This window comes from Orbicella franksi, chromosome 15, assembly GCF_964199315.1.
Source record: "Orbicella franksi chromosome 15, jaOrbFran1.1, whole genome shotgun sequence".
Lineage (NCBI taxonomy): Eukaryota > Metazoa > Cnidaria > Anthozoa > Scleractinia > Merulinidae > Orbicella > Orbicella franksi.
In genome coordinates, this window is record NC_138159.1 from 20479140 (window position 1) to 20494530 (window position 15391).

The following is a 15391-nucleotide window of genomic DNA, read 5'->3' on the forward strand; positions in this document are numbered from 1 at the left end:
GAAGTTATGCCGTGTCATTTCAAACTTTATTACCTGCAGTATGACTGGCTCCAAAATCACTTCAACCCCCTCAAAGTCAATACATAAAGCGAAAATACGCTATAATCTAAGAATATTCACAAGAATATTTTCAGCCTAAAATCGGCAGTGAGGATTTTTTAGCCCGGGCCGGTGAAGCAACTGATATTCTCATGCAACAAAAGAATTCGCTGAACAAAATATGTTCTGTTGACAAAACGTAAAATTTACACCTGTTTTGTAATATCAAGAGCAAACAACATGTTTACTTGATAAAATTTAGTGAAAACAGAACTATGTCACTCTGTAAATGTTGTAAGTTTCAATGCGTAACGCTTATAAAAAACAATTGTTATGTAAAACAAGTTTCAATGCCTTATAAATATCTGAGCAAAATTTGAATTGATACGATGATCGTGAATTCCTCTGTGTAGTACGTGTCAGATCTACTGAGTCAGAAAAAAAATTTCAATTGCAAATTTGAGATGTAAACAATGCCAGGGCGATGTTAGATATTGTGTTATTGTTACGTTTACTTGCGTAAGGAACAACCTGTTATCTATTGTCTTGAGAAAAAATTGCGTAACTCGTTAAGTTTATAGCTATCTTGAAAAAAATGTATATTATGTACTCCAAACAATATTTTATAACTTAACGTGTATGATCAGTACTTACCGATTAAGAAACGAACAGCAACATATTGGTACCCAAAAAAATTAGTCATTCTGAGTTTAATTATATGAGCTTCAAGTTTATTCCGCAGCAGTAACGCAAAAGGACTAATATAGGAAAACAGATTATTTCTTTTCAGGCAATAGATCTTTGGAAAAGGTTTCAAATCCATTCCAAAGAACTTACAGTATTTGCTTTTTCAATGACATTAATACACGCTTTATTGTCAGACCAACATCCGAATTGGTTATTTATTTATTTACTTATTTATTTATTTATGCACGGTTTTCCCTTAGCTTAACTATATATTTAAAAAATGAACGAGTAACCAGGATAAGACATATTCAAAATTAAAAAACGTTCCCCGTTTAAAATAGTTTAAAATTACTAGACTGGCTTTCGATTGCAAGTCCCTATTTGTCAAAGATCGCAGAATGGTAATCGAAAGCTCTGGTAATATGAAACTATTTTAACCAGAGAACGTTTTTAAATTTCGGAGGTTACAATAGTTACCTTACCTGAAACCTACTCATATATTAAATTTACTAAAAAATGTTATATTTATATTTGTATTGAGAAATAAAGATGTTGTCGTTGTTGTTGTTGTTGTTGTTGTATGACAGATATAGTTTCTGAGTTGTTCATCAGTGAAAACTTTGTCCGGTCCAATACTTAGAAAATACGTGTAATAATTATAGCGGGAAAATTAGAGGGTGGGGAGGGTGGAGCCTGTATGTCGCAAAGTCTGTAAAGAGAGGGGGTAGGATGAAAGGAAAATGTCTTGGTCGAAAGAGGGAAGACGAAACTGTTTTTATGACATAATTGTCCGAAGCTAGTACTTAATTTTGTCTCAAACTGTTACACTGCAACGGCACAGCACTAAGCAAACATAACCTCATCTGGTCTGAATGGTTTCCGAAAGAATTTGCCATAAAAACGGCAGGAAGTCCGAAGTCCGGTAAAAAATGTTCGAGTACTTTCTTTCCAAACATCTTGGAGGCCATAACCGACTTTGATGTTAACACTGATGCCCCAGCCTGGAGGGAAGTCATCCAAGCCATAAAATCCCTGAAGAATGGAAAAGCTCCCGGCCATGATAACTTGAATGTTGAACTGTTTAAAACACACCCTGAGCTTGTTGCCACTATTCTAATCCCCTTATTCGCAAAAATATGGGAGCTGGAAGAAATTCCATTGGCTTGGACAAGAGGAGTCGCAACAAAGATACCAAAGAAGGGGTCTTTAAATTATTGTAACAGCTGGTGGGGAATTACCCTTCTGTCTGTGCCGAGTAAAATGTTTTGCAGCGCATCACCAGAGCTGTTGATGACATCTTGCGAAATGAACAAGCTGGATTTCGTAAAGGGCGTGGGTGTAGGGAACAAAATTTTTACACTCCCGGAATATACTAGAGCATTGTACTGAGTGGAACAGGCAGCTGTATATAAATTTCATTGACTATGAGAAAGCTTTTGATCGCATCCACAGGAACAGTCTCTGGCAGATTTTGAGGGCATATGGCATCCCGCAACGCATTGTTTTAAGACGCCATCAAATGCTTCTATTCAAACTTTACATGCTGTGTTGGTAACTGGTGTGCGTCAGGGATGTGTCTTGCCATCCGTGCCATTTAATAATGCCATTGACTGGGTCCTTCGTCGTACGATGGAAGACCAGAAAAGAGGTATAAAATGGACCCCTTCAGTTCTACACTGGAAGACCTTGATTTCGCGGATGACTTAGCCCTGCGGTCACTAGCCTGCAGAACAAGCGGATTAGCGCGGATTAGCGGGCAGAGAGAAAACGCGATACACGAACGCGAAGCGCGAGACGAAAAAATTTTTTTCGTGCTATCCACTCTACTTTATGGTGCCGAATACTGGCGAATAAAAAGGCCGTGCGTGACCTTTCAAGGCTAGCAGCTTTCCACCTAACTAGCCTCCGGAAGATTCTAAGAATGTTGCCCGGCCTCGGAAAATATTTAATGACCAGCTCCTAAGGCAAGCTAAACAGGAGGATATTCGCACGATTATCAACAAGAGAAGATGGAGATGGATTGGGCATGTTTTTCGAAAAGATCATCAACAACAACATAGCAAAAATTGTAATGCGATGAACAACAGAAGGCAAGCGTAGAGGAGGACGCTCAAAAACATGGCGCAGAACGGTGGAGAAGGAGTTGAGTGAGCTCAAGTACAACTGGAGCACCATTGAAAAGCCGGTGGGCGGCCAAGGGTAGGCAAGGTTGGCGTGATTTGGTTGCTGCCCTATGCGCCACACCTGGCACAGTGAGCAGTAAGTAAGTGGGTAGTACTTTTTTGTCACCCTCGCTGTAAGAATTTATTTTAAAACTGGCGGCACAGTTATGTTGAAAAAAACTTTAATTATACAACCGGCACCAGAGTAATTTTAGGGGCGAAGATTTGATTTAACGCTTTTTTTAGGCTGAAATCGAGATAAGACTGATAGAGTGTTGTCAAACTCAAAATGGAAATGTGGTCAAATGTTTGATGTAATATGTCAAGAGTACTTAACCTCCATCGGATAAGGCGTTCGTTTTTTGCGAGAACGCCTGATCGCTGATTATGGCACGGAACTTGTCACATTTGTTACTGACAGTGTCTCAGGTAATGGGGAGCCTATGTCCTAGAAGAATGGGTTTTGAACTTATGAGGGCTATTGTAAAAGCTAATGTTTCGCGGGGCGGCAAAATGAGCTTCTTTTTATTGTATTGCGCCCAAGAATTTTCATAAATAGTCATAATATGCAAAGTAGTCATGCGCTGAGCATACGATATGCAAATATAAGCTCTGTGACGTGCAGTCAACCCGGAATCAGCTTCTCTCGTTGTGACAAGGTTAACATCGGAACAAGGACGGAAAAAAAGTTCACAAATTCACAGGAAAAAACGTCAGCAGTTATATGCGAACTGCTAATGACAGCTACTCCCACAAAAGTGACCCGTTTCGCGACGTGTGTGTTCAAGTGAATTTATTTTGCGTTGAACCTATCAATACTGGGGTCACGCAGCGGACGGTGAAACCGTACGGATTATAAGTTTGTTATTCTGGTTATTTAACCGGCGAATTACGTCAACTGTCGGTACAGTACGGATTGAATGACACTGCTATTCTCTTAAGGGGGATATGTGAGGCATGTTACAGCGCGATCTCTTTTATAAACAGCGGCTTCGTTGAATCCAGCAGAAATGAACGACGAGGATGATTTATACGACAGCAAACTACTACCGCCCGACACAGATCCAAGTACTTCGAGATCGGAAATCATCGAGTGTGAGCCGACAAATTCCGAGTTTCCTTCAGCCAAAGATGCCGAGGTTACAGAGAAAGATGTCGGCTGGGCCTGGGTTGTATGTGGTGCCGCATTCTGCGATTTGTTTGTTGTCCTAGGAATGCACTATACCGTGGGAGTCCTATACGCGGCCTTGCTAGACCACTTCAAAGAATCGAAAGCAAATACAGGTACAAAGTACATTTGAGATTTGTTGTTTACCGAAGTGAGCTATCAGTACATATTAATATTCTCTCAGATCAATCTGTCCATCTCTCGTAACTCTTCAATTCGTTTAAATAGCAAGACCGCGAATTTGACTTTAATCCTAGGGGGTAGTTCCAGAAAAGTTGTGTAGGGGTATGTGGCCCACTTCCCAAAACCCTTGCCCTGTTTATGACCAAAATCGTCGTTTTTTGCTACCCTATTTATGACCTGACCAAAAATTCGATAACCTACTTACGACCGTTACAGCTGATCCAGTTGCCCTAAACATGACTTATGAAGGGCTTTTGGTGACGGTCTTATTGATAATGATGAAAAAGTAGCTTCTTCTAAGAAACATACTCAATTCAAGACCAGAGTGCAAAAACCATACCCTATTTATAACCAAAATGGCCAAAATTGATACCCTATTTATGACCAAAAAAGGCTGAAAAACCCTACCCTTGGGGGCCGAACATATCTATATAGCCAAAACGGCTGAAAAACCCTACCCCTTGGGGTAGCACATACCTATATAGTCCATATAATGGAGTACCCCCCGGGACTTAAACAAGCGAGATCGCGCGCGCTGATTTCCCAAATTCCCGCAATTTTATGGTCTTGAATGGAGCTTTGTACTAAGTTTTGACTCCTCAGCCGTCAAAAAATCGTTATCATGCGTAGTCAAATTGTGGTTTTTGAGCGCTTACAAAGCATAACGAATTCGGCACTAGTGAAATATTGCTTCATCGCGCAGATTTGCATATGAATTACATTCCGTACAGAAACAAACATAACTTTAATGAACAAACTGCTCGTCGCTTTTAAATGGTATCTTTTTGTTTATATCGATATGGTCCGATATCATTGATGCTACTTTACACTCTTCGTCCGTTGTTTAGACTTAAACAGAAGAGCTTTTTTTAAAAAAAACATATTTGTCACATAATAGCATTGTTTGACCACGATTCCACTCTCTTGTTTGGCAGATTTACGTGTATGCTAATACAAAAAAAATATATAAACGGACATGAATCACGTAAGGCCAAGGTTAGCGTGTTCGAAGTCGCATCAGACAATAAGCAAAGTGTAGGCTCACAAAAAGGGACGCATTTCCGTCGGCTGAATTGAAGTCCCGAAGCAAAGGTCAACAGCATTGATGACAACTGAAGATATATATCCGGCAGTCCGAGGGCGGGGAGATGAGAACCTGGGAACGAGGTAGATATATCCGTAGATTTTTCTTCTGTTTATCGTCTAGTAGACGACTGCGCTGAATTATAGTTGGTTTTCCGACAGTTTTGTTACAAAAGGTGAAAAGGCGGGATTTTTCATTTACATGCCCACAGTTTTTGGAAAAACACTTATATTACTTGACAATTGGGTATGTTTTGCACTTCAAACTGTCATCATGCATCACTGAATACGAGTGCGATTTCTAATACCTGGCATTCAGTCAAGGAGGCTCCTTGGATTCAGTGGAGCCTAACTAAACCTGCGATCAGGCGTTTCCCGTTCGCCGAAAAAAAGAAAAGAACGCCTGATCGCAGGGGAAGTAATGCCGGAAACCACGAGCAAGTGAAACACTGGTATTATCAACCTAAAGTTAATAATTTAAATATCTTAAATGACCTTTTGAACGAAACGCTAGTATTTTGAGCTGTCAAAGTGTCTTGGGGTACACTCAAAGAAAAAAAATAATAATAGAAGTAGAGAAACGCTCTCATTTCCGTTTTTTGGGATCAATTTCTGCCGGCGCCGGTCTCTCGAGTCCGGTCTCCCAGCGCTTACTTGTAACCTACGTAGACTTGTTTTGGCCCTACTTTATTTAGGTTTTTTTTTCTTTTTCGTCATTTCCGCCACTCCCTTTAGTTTCGAAGTATGTATTACGACATCCACCATTATATAATATTGTAATTTCATTTTTATAATAAAGTAACATCTAAACCTGAAGAAGGTTGGTCTGGTCAGCCGAAATATTGTTTTACTAAATATACCACTTTCTGTCAGCTTTGCAGTGGTCTTTGACTTCTCATCGTTTTACTTTTCAAGTTTGGCTGATTAGATCTCCTGTGAGATCTAACGTTCAATCAAGCGGGATCTTCGTTCACGGCTTTGCAGTTTATTTAGTTTCGACCTTTTCCTGAACAGCAGCTGGTAATCGAACCTATTCCGTTTAAAGTGGTATCTTTTTAGTTAACAGGGATCAAAATGAAGCTGAGCCACGCTCAGATTCGTCTCCTTTAGGGGTAGCATCCCCGACCTTTTCATATGGGAGCCCGACCCCCAAATCCAACCCCCCACCCCTCCCCTACCCGGGCTTCTTACCTTTGAGGGATGATTCAAACCTTCGTTCCCCTAATTGTCTTTTCAAACCATTAGCAACTAATCTTTACTGATCATAGTTCTAAATTTATCTGGTATTTTTTCCACAGCATGGGTGGGTTCCATCGCGCAATTTTGTCTCTTCTTCTTCTGCTATCCCGGCAGCCTCTTGAGCGAGCGGTTTGGCTGTAGACGTGTTGTAATCGTTGGAGGTCTGATAACCAGCCTAGGTCTTTTACTGTCGTCCTTCGCGAACAGTTTAACGCAAATTTATCTCACGCACGGTGTCATCGTTGGATTTGGCACAAGTATCAGCTATCTGCCAGCGCTTGTTATGGTGGCGTACTATTTCGACAAGAAGCGATCTTATGCTACTGGAGTAGCGACATCTGGTAGTAACTTAGGAGCTCTCGGACTCGCGCCGCTGCAGCAGGTCGTCGTGGACTCGTTTGGTTGGAGAAACTGCTATCGATTTTTGAGCGGGCTCGCTCTTTTAATATCTATTTGTGGGGTGCTGTTTAAGCCCTTGGAGGAGAAAAAGACTGGTAAACACAAATTCGCCAAGAATTCCGAGATAATCGAGGCAAAGTCTTTGAAGAAAAGGGGTTTAAGTTTCCCAAGAAATAATTGGTTCATTATCTGGGCTGTAGCTTCGACTATCGCAACGTTTGGCTATTTTATTCCACATGTTCATTTGGTAAGTTGGTATTCTCTTATTCATTAGAGCCATTGTCAATATCGAGTGTCATTAAAACCAAAAGCAAAGAAACCATGATTGCATATTTACTGGTGTAGCTTACAAGCTCAACTTCATCCTCAAATTTGACCAGCGTCCATGGTTGCAAATCGCTAAAGGACTGGAAGCCTTTTTGTTCATTTATACCTAGTTCCGACCTTTCTTATACTAGTTCCTGTACGGCTTTACGGCTCCCTGGACCTCGTGATCAGAAAACAATTGACCGCAGAGAAATATCTAGGAACTAGGCAAGTCCTGGCCGGCTCTGATTGACCCGGAGCAAGAGAATAGTGAGACTTACCGACTCCTCATTCCTATCAGGCTATGCCACTAACTCAATCATTTCCCGCTATATATTTTTGCTACTATTGATAACCTGCGTAGCAAGTGTTCCCGCATGAAGAGCTTTTTCGCATTCTAGCCGCGCGTAAATTGGGACGAGAGCAAAAAATTGCCCCAATATACCTCGTTGATTTTTTGCTGTCACTCCAATTTACGCGCAGCCAGAATGCAGATCGAAGCTCTTCGAACGGGAACGCTTGCAACACAGGCTATATCACTGAGTACAATATTTGCCATCAAGCGAGAAAACTCTCAACTGTGTAGGCTTCATATAACATTTCTCTTTATAAATCAGTTCATATTTTCACCTGGTTTGCTCTTGGTTTCGTTTCAGGTACGTTACGCTGAAGAGATGGGCTCTTCGCATCGCGACGGCTCGCTCTTGCTTTCTTACATAGGGATTGGCTCCGGTGTAGGAAAGATTATTTTCGGAAAAATCTCAGATCTTCCTTTTGTAGATACTTTGCGATTGTACAATTTCTGCATGGTTCTTTCCGGGCTCTCGCCTTTACTGGCTATCTTTGCAACAGGATATCATATGCTTGTAGTGTATGTGGTTGTCCTTGGTCTTTTGGATGGCTGTATTATCGGGCTTATGTCCATTGTTACGTTCGAATGTACAGACCGTGACAAGATGTCCGAAGCCTGGGGAGGAGTCCTAATGATTCAGTCCTTTTCAATGCTACTCGGAGCTCCCGCGGCAGGTGAAAATAAAATTTTGATTTTAAAAGAGCTACGTCACGGTTTTCGCATCTTGAAAAGTTTAGGCTAATTTCTTTCAATTCCTTAGTTTGTAATCCGTGTTATTCATCTTCATCCTTTGCCATCCTTGTTCCTTTCTGGTTTATTATTATCTCATCGGTGTTTTTCTATCTTTGTAAAATACTATTTTCAGTTTCCTTCTTTTTAAAGGTGATTTTGTTGGTGGTCCAGATGACTGCAAATACCTTGACTGAGCTCCTTTAACTTAACCCAGTCAGCCTTCCTAGGTTGTAAAGCTTGCTCGTACGTTCACACTGGCGATTTTTCTTGTAATTTCTGTCGCGAATTTCAGTGCAAATTTTGTTCCGCTAAGGTTGCACTTTAAATCGGGCTTGCAAACCGGCTTTGATGTCAGAGCGGTTCGGTCATGATCAGTACAGCGTGAAATCGCCAGAGATTTTGAACTTACCATCATCCTTTTTCTTTCTAAGAGTTGTGTAAATGCTCTTAAACAACACTTATCGCATTTTATTGAAGTTCTTTAGATGATGCGCTCAAGACGTTCACAGATCATGGTAATTGCAGCGCAATTGAAGGGAAAATCACGACAAAAATTGCACCAAAAATCACCTGCGTAAACAGGCCTTAAATGGGTCATGGGTCTTAAAAGCAGTTGATCTAGAAGTTTAATTTGTTCAAATGAAGGGAGGAGGGGGGCGGGTAGGAACACGGGAGTAAACGGGGCAGGAAGTCTACGGGAGACGGGAAGTTCAGACCCACCCGCCCCCGCTGTTCCCATTAATCACAAAGTAGAAAAAAAAACCTTTAAACACATAGAAAAAGAACTTGTAAAGCATCTGAATCTCCATTGTTAATGCTCGCGATTTTGCTTTTGCTTCTCTTGCAGGGTGGTTAGGTGAAGTGACAGGACACTATCGCAATTTGTTTTTTCTCGCTGGTGTACCGACCGTCACTGGAGCTTTCATATTTTCTTTGATACATTGCGTGAAGGACCCGTTGATCGAGAGTCAGCAAAAAAGAGCCCTTATTGTTCCTGATCAAGAAAAAGAAATTATATTCGTGTATGACAGGTTAACAGTGGTGTAAAATAGATCAGTAACTATTTAGTTCGTTTTCTACAGCACTTCGCTATACTGCACTGAATTTAATTTCTGCCGTTTGTCAATCTGAACGAGAGATCACAAACCGGCTGTACTCTACAATACCATTGATATTGTGAGGTTTTTTGTAGAAACCAGGGCAGTTTTTTTCCTGGTGGTAGCTATGGCAAGTGATAAATAGAAAAAAATAATAACTAAATCGTTAGCCTTGAGGAAGGACAGTTTTGTAGAATCGAATTACGGGAAAGATTTAAGATGGAGGCAAGTGGAAAGTGCGAGTCACGCGCATATCACGAGCGACCAGCACTGTCTGACTCATAGCTATATTGTACCCAGGTAGTGCAACTTTTAATATCTATATATTTTCCGGCAAGAGTATTTATTTTTGTTTATTGGATATTTACAGCTTGCACGACTATATATACACAGCCGGGTTGTAAAATTTAGTGAATTTATACTCTTTATAATTTAGGACTATTCTTAAGGGAATTCGGAATGTCATCATATTTTGTAGAAATGAAAGAGAGTAAATAATTTTGTAAAATAAATAAAATTGTGCTATTTTCATAGTTCATCTTTCTTGCATTTAATTTGTATTTATCACTTAAGTCTTGTAAGGCTATGTAGCGTATTTTTTTGTGCTTGGATGATCTTTGTACAATACGTACTCGCCACAATGTGTTAATTCATTCTTTTGCCAGAGTTCTTTTGCGGTGTACTATAAACTGAAGGGAATCTTCCAAATTTTAGCACACTTAGGCAGCGTCCATATTACGCCGGAGAAATTTGGAAACGGAGCTGTGTTTCTCCGGTTAGACCTACCGTCCACACTAATCCGTCACGAAAACGGAGCTTTTTGGAAACGCTCTTCAAACCGGAGGAATTCGAAAACGTTGGCTTTTTGTTTTCGCGTAGACGGAAAACATTTTGAAAACGGAGCTTTTCGAAGGCGATGGCGTTCCGACAATCGCATGATTTTTCTGACCGAGTTTTCGTCAAACACAAATCCAAAATGACCGGTGATTGTTGCATTTTTAAATTCAGAAGGCGTAGTGTGAACGAAAAACATTTGATGAGTTTTCAGAGTGAAACTTCCGTTTTCAAATTCTCCTGGCCTAGTGTGGACGAGGTCTTAGGTGAAACATACAAAACTACCATTGATGATAAACCAAAAGGAAACAAGGGCAAGGATGATAAAGACTAGAAGACTGATGTATTACGTGAAAGAACAAAGGTTCTCCCTTTTGATCACACAATCACGCTAAGTTTGTTTTCGGTCTCGTGACTACGCGCCTGCGCCATATGACACCCACATCGAGCTGATCTTGTCAAAAACGCGCTTTAGGCAAGTATCGATCCCCTTCTTCTTCCACCCCTTGGTTTAAGATTAAAGAACAATTGATTCTAGGTATTTCTGGGTTAACTCCACTATAGAAGTGGAAAGAAGCTTTCCCTCTCTCTCCACCAGCCTCCCCACACTCGCCTCCCACCACTCCCCACGCAACAAATTTTGTCGATCCAGTCCCTTTTCTCGCCCAGAATTGCGCCTGGCAACATTCGACCTCAACCGCACAGTTGTCACTGGGTTAACCATATCACTGCCGTATTGTGCACTGTAAAAAATGTGGTTGTCTTGTGGTTGTCTTGCAATGTAAATGTTGTTTAATTCACTGACCGCCTAGTATAACTGGCTTCAGAATGCAAGTGTTGTATTTACAGGATGAAAACATCAGAAATACTTGGAACCAAGAGTGACTGTCGCGTTGCACTGCTCCCTCTGAACTAAATCCTCACCTATGAACCTAACCGAGCTGCCGTTGGAACTGATAGACGAAATACTGAAGCGTCTAGATGCGATTTCTCTCGCTAAATCTCGGCAGGTTTGCCGTTCATGGCTGTCTTTACACTCGCAGCCGAAATACAAGCTACTTTGGAGACGGGCTTGCTTCAGAGATATTCCTGGGGATGTTTTGATCGAATTAACTGGAAGTGGATATATTGACGAAACACCAGGCAGACTAAGTGACTCTGCAGAGAATATTCAAGTAGAAAACAGTAGTATTGACTGGAAAGCTATTTATCAGAAGTGGTTTAGAAGCCGCCATATTAGAAAATGGCCTTCCATGATAACAGGACTTAAGGGTCACAGAGGTGTGCAAACAGGAAGTTATCATTTTCTCCGGGTTGTTTCTACTGAATGGTAGACTGATGCTCAGTTATGACACAAGGTGTTTTGGTGCACCTGTAATCTCTCCCCTGCCCCCCTCCCCCGAAACACCCATGGATCCTAACTCTTAGCTACTCTTGGAAGGCACTCTAAAATAATTGCTATTCATGCGCTGATAGTAGCTGAGTAATTATAAACAATAATAATGGATGGAACTCTTTGGGATATCAGCTGATAACACTTACGTCACCCATGATTATTCTGGATATCCCAAGAACTTCATCCAATAATAACGTGTATCCATGGCAGTGTAGTGATTTATGCAACAATACTGTTGATTGTGGTGAAAAAATTAACAGCATGTTATCTTTGGTGTGTAGGGCCAGTTTGGGATGTGAAATTCTCAGGTGCAGACCGAGTTGTAACTTGTGGAGATGATGGCACCATTCGCATATGGGACAGCTGGTCAAGTCATTGTATTGCAGTTCTTTCAGGGCATCTGGATGCTGTTCTCTCAATCTCTCTGAGGCAGATAACAGGTTTATGTAGATTCTTGAAAAACCTAAGGCTTGTAATAATAGGTAACCAAGTGTTAATCCCAGTTAATGTTAGTACAAAGTTATTTTTTAATTGTAAGTTGTTATTGTATTTATTGTGTTTATTTGTTTTTGCACTTCAATGAACTGAGACAAAATTGAGGTCCATAATCATGTGCAAAAGAAGAGCAAGGCCAATATCCAGCCATCTTTACCGAATAAGATTGGTCACAATGAAAGGATCTCTTATACTGTTATAGAGAATAGAAAACTCCATTTTTCCCACAGCACATAGTGCACAATCTTAAGAGGGTAACCAAAGATACCTCTATTTTGCCCACTCAGATAGCCAATCGCAATGCAGGATTTGATTCACCTTGCCTAGTCACAGAGTGTCAGTCAAGACGCATACAAAGCCACTTAATATTTTGAGTTACAGACAAGCGGTTTATGTGTTGATGAGTCAGAGTTGATATATTTAACTTCGTAATTCCAATTCATACTTTCTTTTTGTTACTTTTTTACATAGGTATTTCACTCAACACAGATATCCCCCATGATCTCATTGTATCAGGCTCCAAGGACTGCTCAGTTAAAGTTTGGAACATGAAGAAACCAAATACCACAGCAGCTCTAACATGCCATGGCCATACTGCTTGTGTTAATTGTGTCGCTGTCATAGAGACTATTGCTGCCTCTGCATCTGATGACTGTTCTGTTAGAGTCTGGGATATTGTTACAGTTTGGTTGACTTTTTGTCTCTTAGTAGTGAAGCAATCTTTTGAAAGTTTAAAGTGGTAGCTAGTGTCTTTGTATTTAATTTTGTATTTCCCAGGGCTTGAAAAAACCTGGAATTCTAGCTTGCCCTTCAGACAAGAGCTCTCAAATTTTGCTTGCCCTGGGCAAGTCTTATTTTTTTTGTTTAGTTGAAAGACAACTTGCCCCTGGAGGCCCTTGCCCATTGGGAAGGTGTTAGTCCAGGACAACTGGATGGCACTTTTTTCAAGCCCCACTTTCCTTGGTCGACAAAAAAAATGTAGTTGATGTAAAATATTTCAGAATTGAGAAGTGATTCTATCTGAAAGTTTTCACCATTTTAACTTCTAGGGTCATTGTATTCACACATTGTGTAACCTAGGTGACTGGGTGAAGTATGTGAGGCTTTGGCAACATGATACACTACTTTATGTTACTGATAACACTCAGTTGGGTTTGTGGTGAGTAACAAGGTAGATAGGTCAGATTTGAGAACAGGGCATCAAAACTTTCTACTGGGCTTAAGGTGCCATTTTTCTGGAAGGCCTGTAGCCTGCATAGCTGGCGGGATTCATGAGTCAGTGATTTTTGATGGCAGAGCCCCTATTTTAGGGAATTCATGAGTGGCAAAGCCAAAAGTGAAATTCCCAAATTCAACTCAACTTGAATCACTAATACTCTCACAGCTTCACCACTTGTATTCATGGCTTCGCTGCCAAAACCAAAGCAAATCAAGCAAAGGTCTGGGGACAAAATTTCTGTCTGTTTTACCACATTGAAATGTTGTTTTGATTAAGATTTGCAGATTTGCAGATTTAATTTTCTCTAAGAAGTGGGGATCATGTGGCTGCCTGGACACCCATCCTTGCAAGCTGTTTTATGACTGTCATGTCAAGTACTAGGACACCCATCCCCCTCTTTTGACACACACCATCTAGAATTTAAATGCACCGTTCACTCTACTGTAGATATTAAAACTATTAATGCACCATTACCCTAATAACTTTACAGGTCCATTAAACATGGGGAGCTTCTATCATCTCTTAAACTAGCAGATACAAGAGGTCAGGGCTACTTTCCAATGACTCCTGGAGTTCAAGGTGCTGTTCTCAGGGGAAAAACAGCTTTGGTCTTGACTCACTCTAAAGGACTCTTTGCATGGTGTGTAACATTCATAATTTCTTGCTCTTTTGTCTTTTGGATCAGGCACTTTCCCACATTAGCTAACAAATTATTCCAAGCAACACATAACATTTTTTTTCATCTTCTGCTCTCTAGGGAGAATAAATCTGATGGCAGCAACATTGTTCACAACTTCTCTTTGATTGGTCCACATTCTAACCGTGTTCAACGAGGAGAATGTTTGGCCATGCATGGAGCATTGGCTGCCATAGGAACTCGTTCTGGAGCAGTATATGTGTATCATCTTGAAGGAAACTGGGAAAATCAGGTGGGCAACTGCTGGTAAAAGTCAAGCCGTATGTATTAATGACAACATCCCCCCAAGTTGAACCACATTACTCAACAGGATGCACAACAGCTGGCTGTTAGGAAAACAGATCTATAAGAAAGCATCCAACAGTCGGAACAGGGTGGATCAAAATGCACAAATAGCGGCAAACCAACATGTCATCCTACAAAAAGTGATATGCAAACAATCAACCTCAATGCATGCTGAAGATGGGTACAATTGCAGTCATAATGCAGCAATCAGCACCTCGAAGTGACATTCATTGTGAGACAAACAAATTGACCGTTATCTCCTGTCATAGAAAATGGTTGGAACCCAGGGGTATCAGTAGTTCATGTAGTGTGATCATTTGGGTGAGGGTAGTCCTGAAAAGAAATGCTATTGGTGACTGGTGTTTCTCAAAACAAAAGTCACCTTCAGAGTCAAGTGAATGCTGTTTTTCAGTTGGTGGTATTATAAATCTGGTCCTGTAATTTCCTTCGTGAACCAAAATGAACACTGACCACACAATACATTATTTCTGTTTCAGTTCACCAAGGTTCACCATGTGCTGCATGGATATCATGATCCTGTCAATGCAGTTTGTCTTGATGATGATGGCGAAGGTCCTTCCCTTGTCACTGGAGGTGATGATGGCATCATCAGGATTTATCGCTGGTTCCCACCTAGCATTTAGGTTCAAGGCACAAGACTGAACTCTCTTGCTGTAGCTGATTAAATAACTTCTTTTCCTTTGCTACTGAAGGAAAAGATCTTGAGCTGTTTGAGTCAGGGTTGAACCTTAAATCTTATGTTCAAATGTACCATGCTTCAGCTGATCATGAAAAGGTTAATTTTACTTATTAGCAAGACAATGTTTACCAAAGATACTTAGCTTAAGAAATGGCGAGTTCCAATGATTTTGGTGTGTTATTTCTGCCCCAATTGGAAACACGCAGCAATAATTTATAACATAACTTAAAATCTCTAACGACAGGTTACAGTTCTTCATTTCACATCAGTTGTAAGAAAGTAGCTGGCTGTGGTTGTTGTTTATCGATTAAAATCATA

General features: G+C 40.6%; 2 protein-coding genes across 3 annotated transcripts; both read left to right on the forward strand.

Moving 5' to 3' along the window:
• The first annotated feature begins 3273 nt into the window (after positions 1-3273).
• Positions 3274-9978, forward strand: LOC145470812 (monocarboxylate transporter 4-like). The gene is made up of 4 exons (XM_081454663.1): positions 3274-4172; positions 6621-7207; positions 7923-8292; positions 9198-9978. The coding sequence occupies exons 1-4, from the start codon at positions 3899-3901 to the stop codon at positions 9395-9397; spliced, it is 1431 nt and encodes a 476-aa protein (XP_081310789.1). The 5' UTR covers positions 3274-3898; the 3' UTR covers positions 9398-9978.
• Positions 9979-10022: 44 nt separating this feature from the next.
• Positions 10023-15253, forward strand: LOC145470813 (uncharacterized). Of its 2 annotated transcripts, XM_081454665.1 has the most exons (7): positions 10023-11562; positions 11959-12117; positions 12644-12855; positions 13222-13331; positions 13882-14031; positions 14149-14320; positions 14871-15253. In XM_081454665.1, exons 1-7 carry the CDS (start codon positions 11208-11210, stop codon positions 15015-15017), a joined length of 1305 nt encoding a protein of 434 aa, XP_081310791.1. In that variant the 5' UTR covers positions 10023-11207; the 3' UTR covers positions 15018-15253. The 2 variants fall into 2 exon arrangements, with proteins under 2 accessions (XP_081310791.1, XP_081310790.1); XM_081454664.1 differs by having other exon boundaries at positions 10026-11562; positions 13882-14320.
• The last annotated feature ends 138 nt before the right edge of the window (positions 15254-15391 follow it).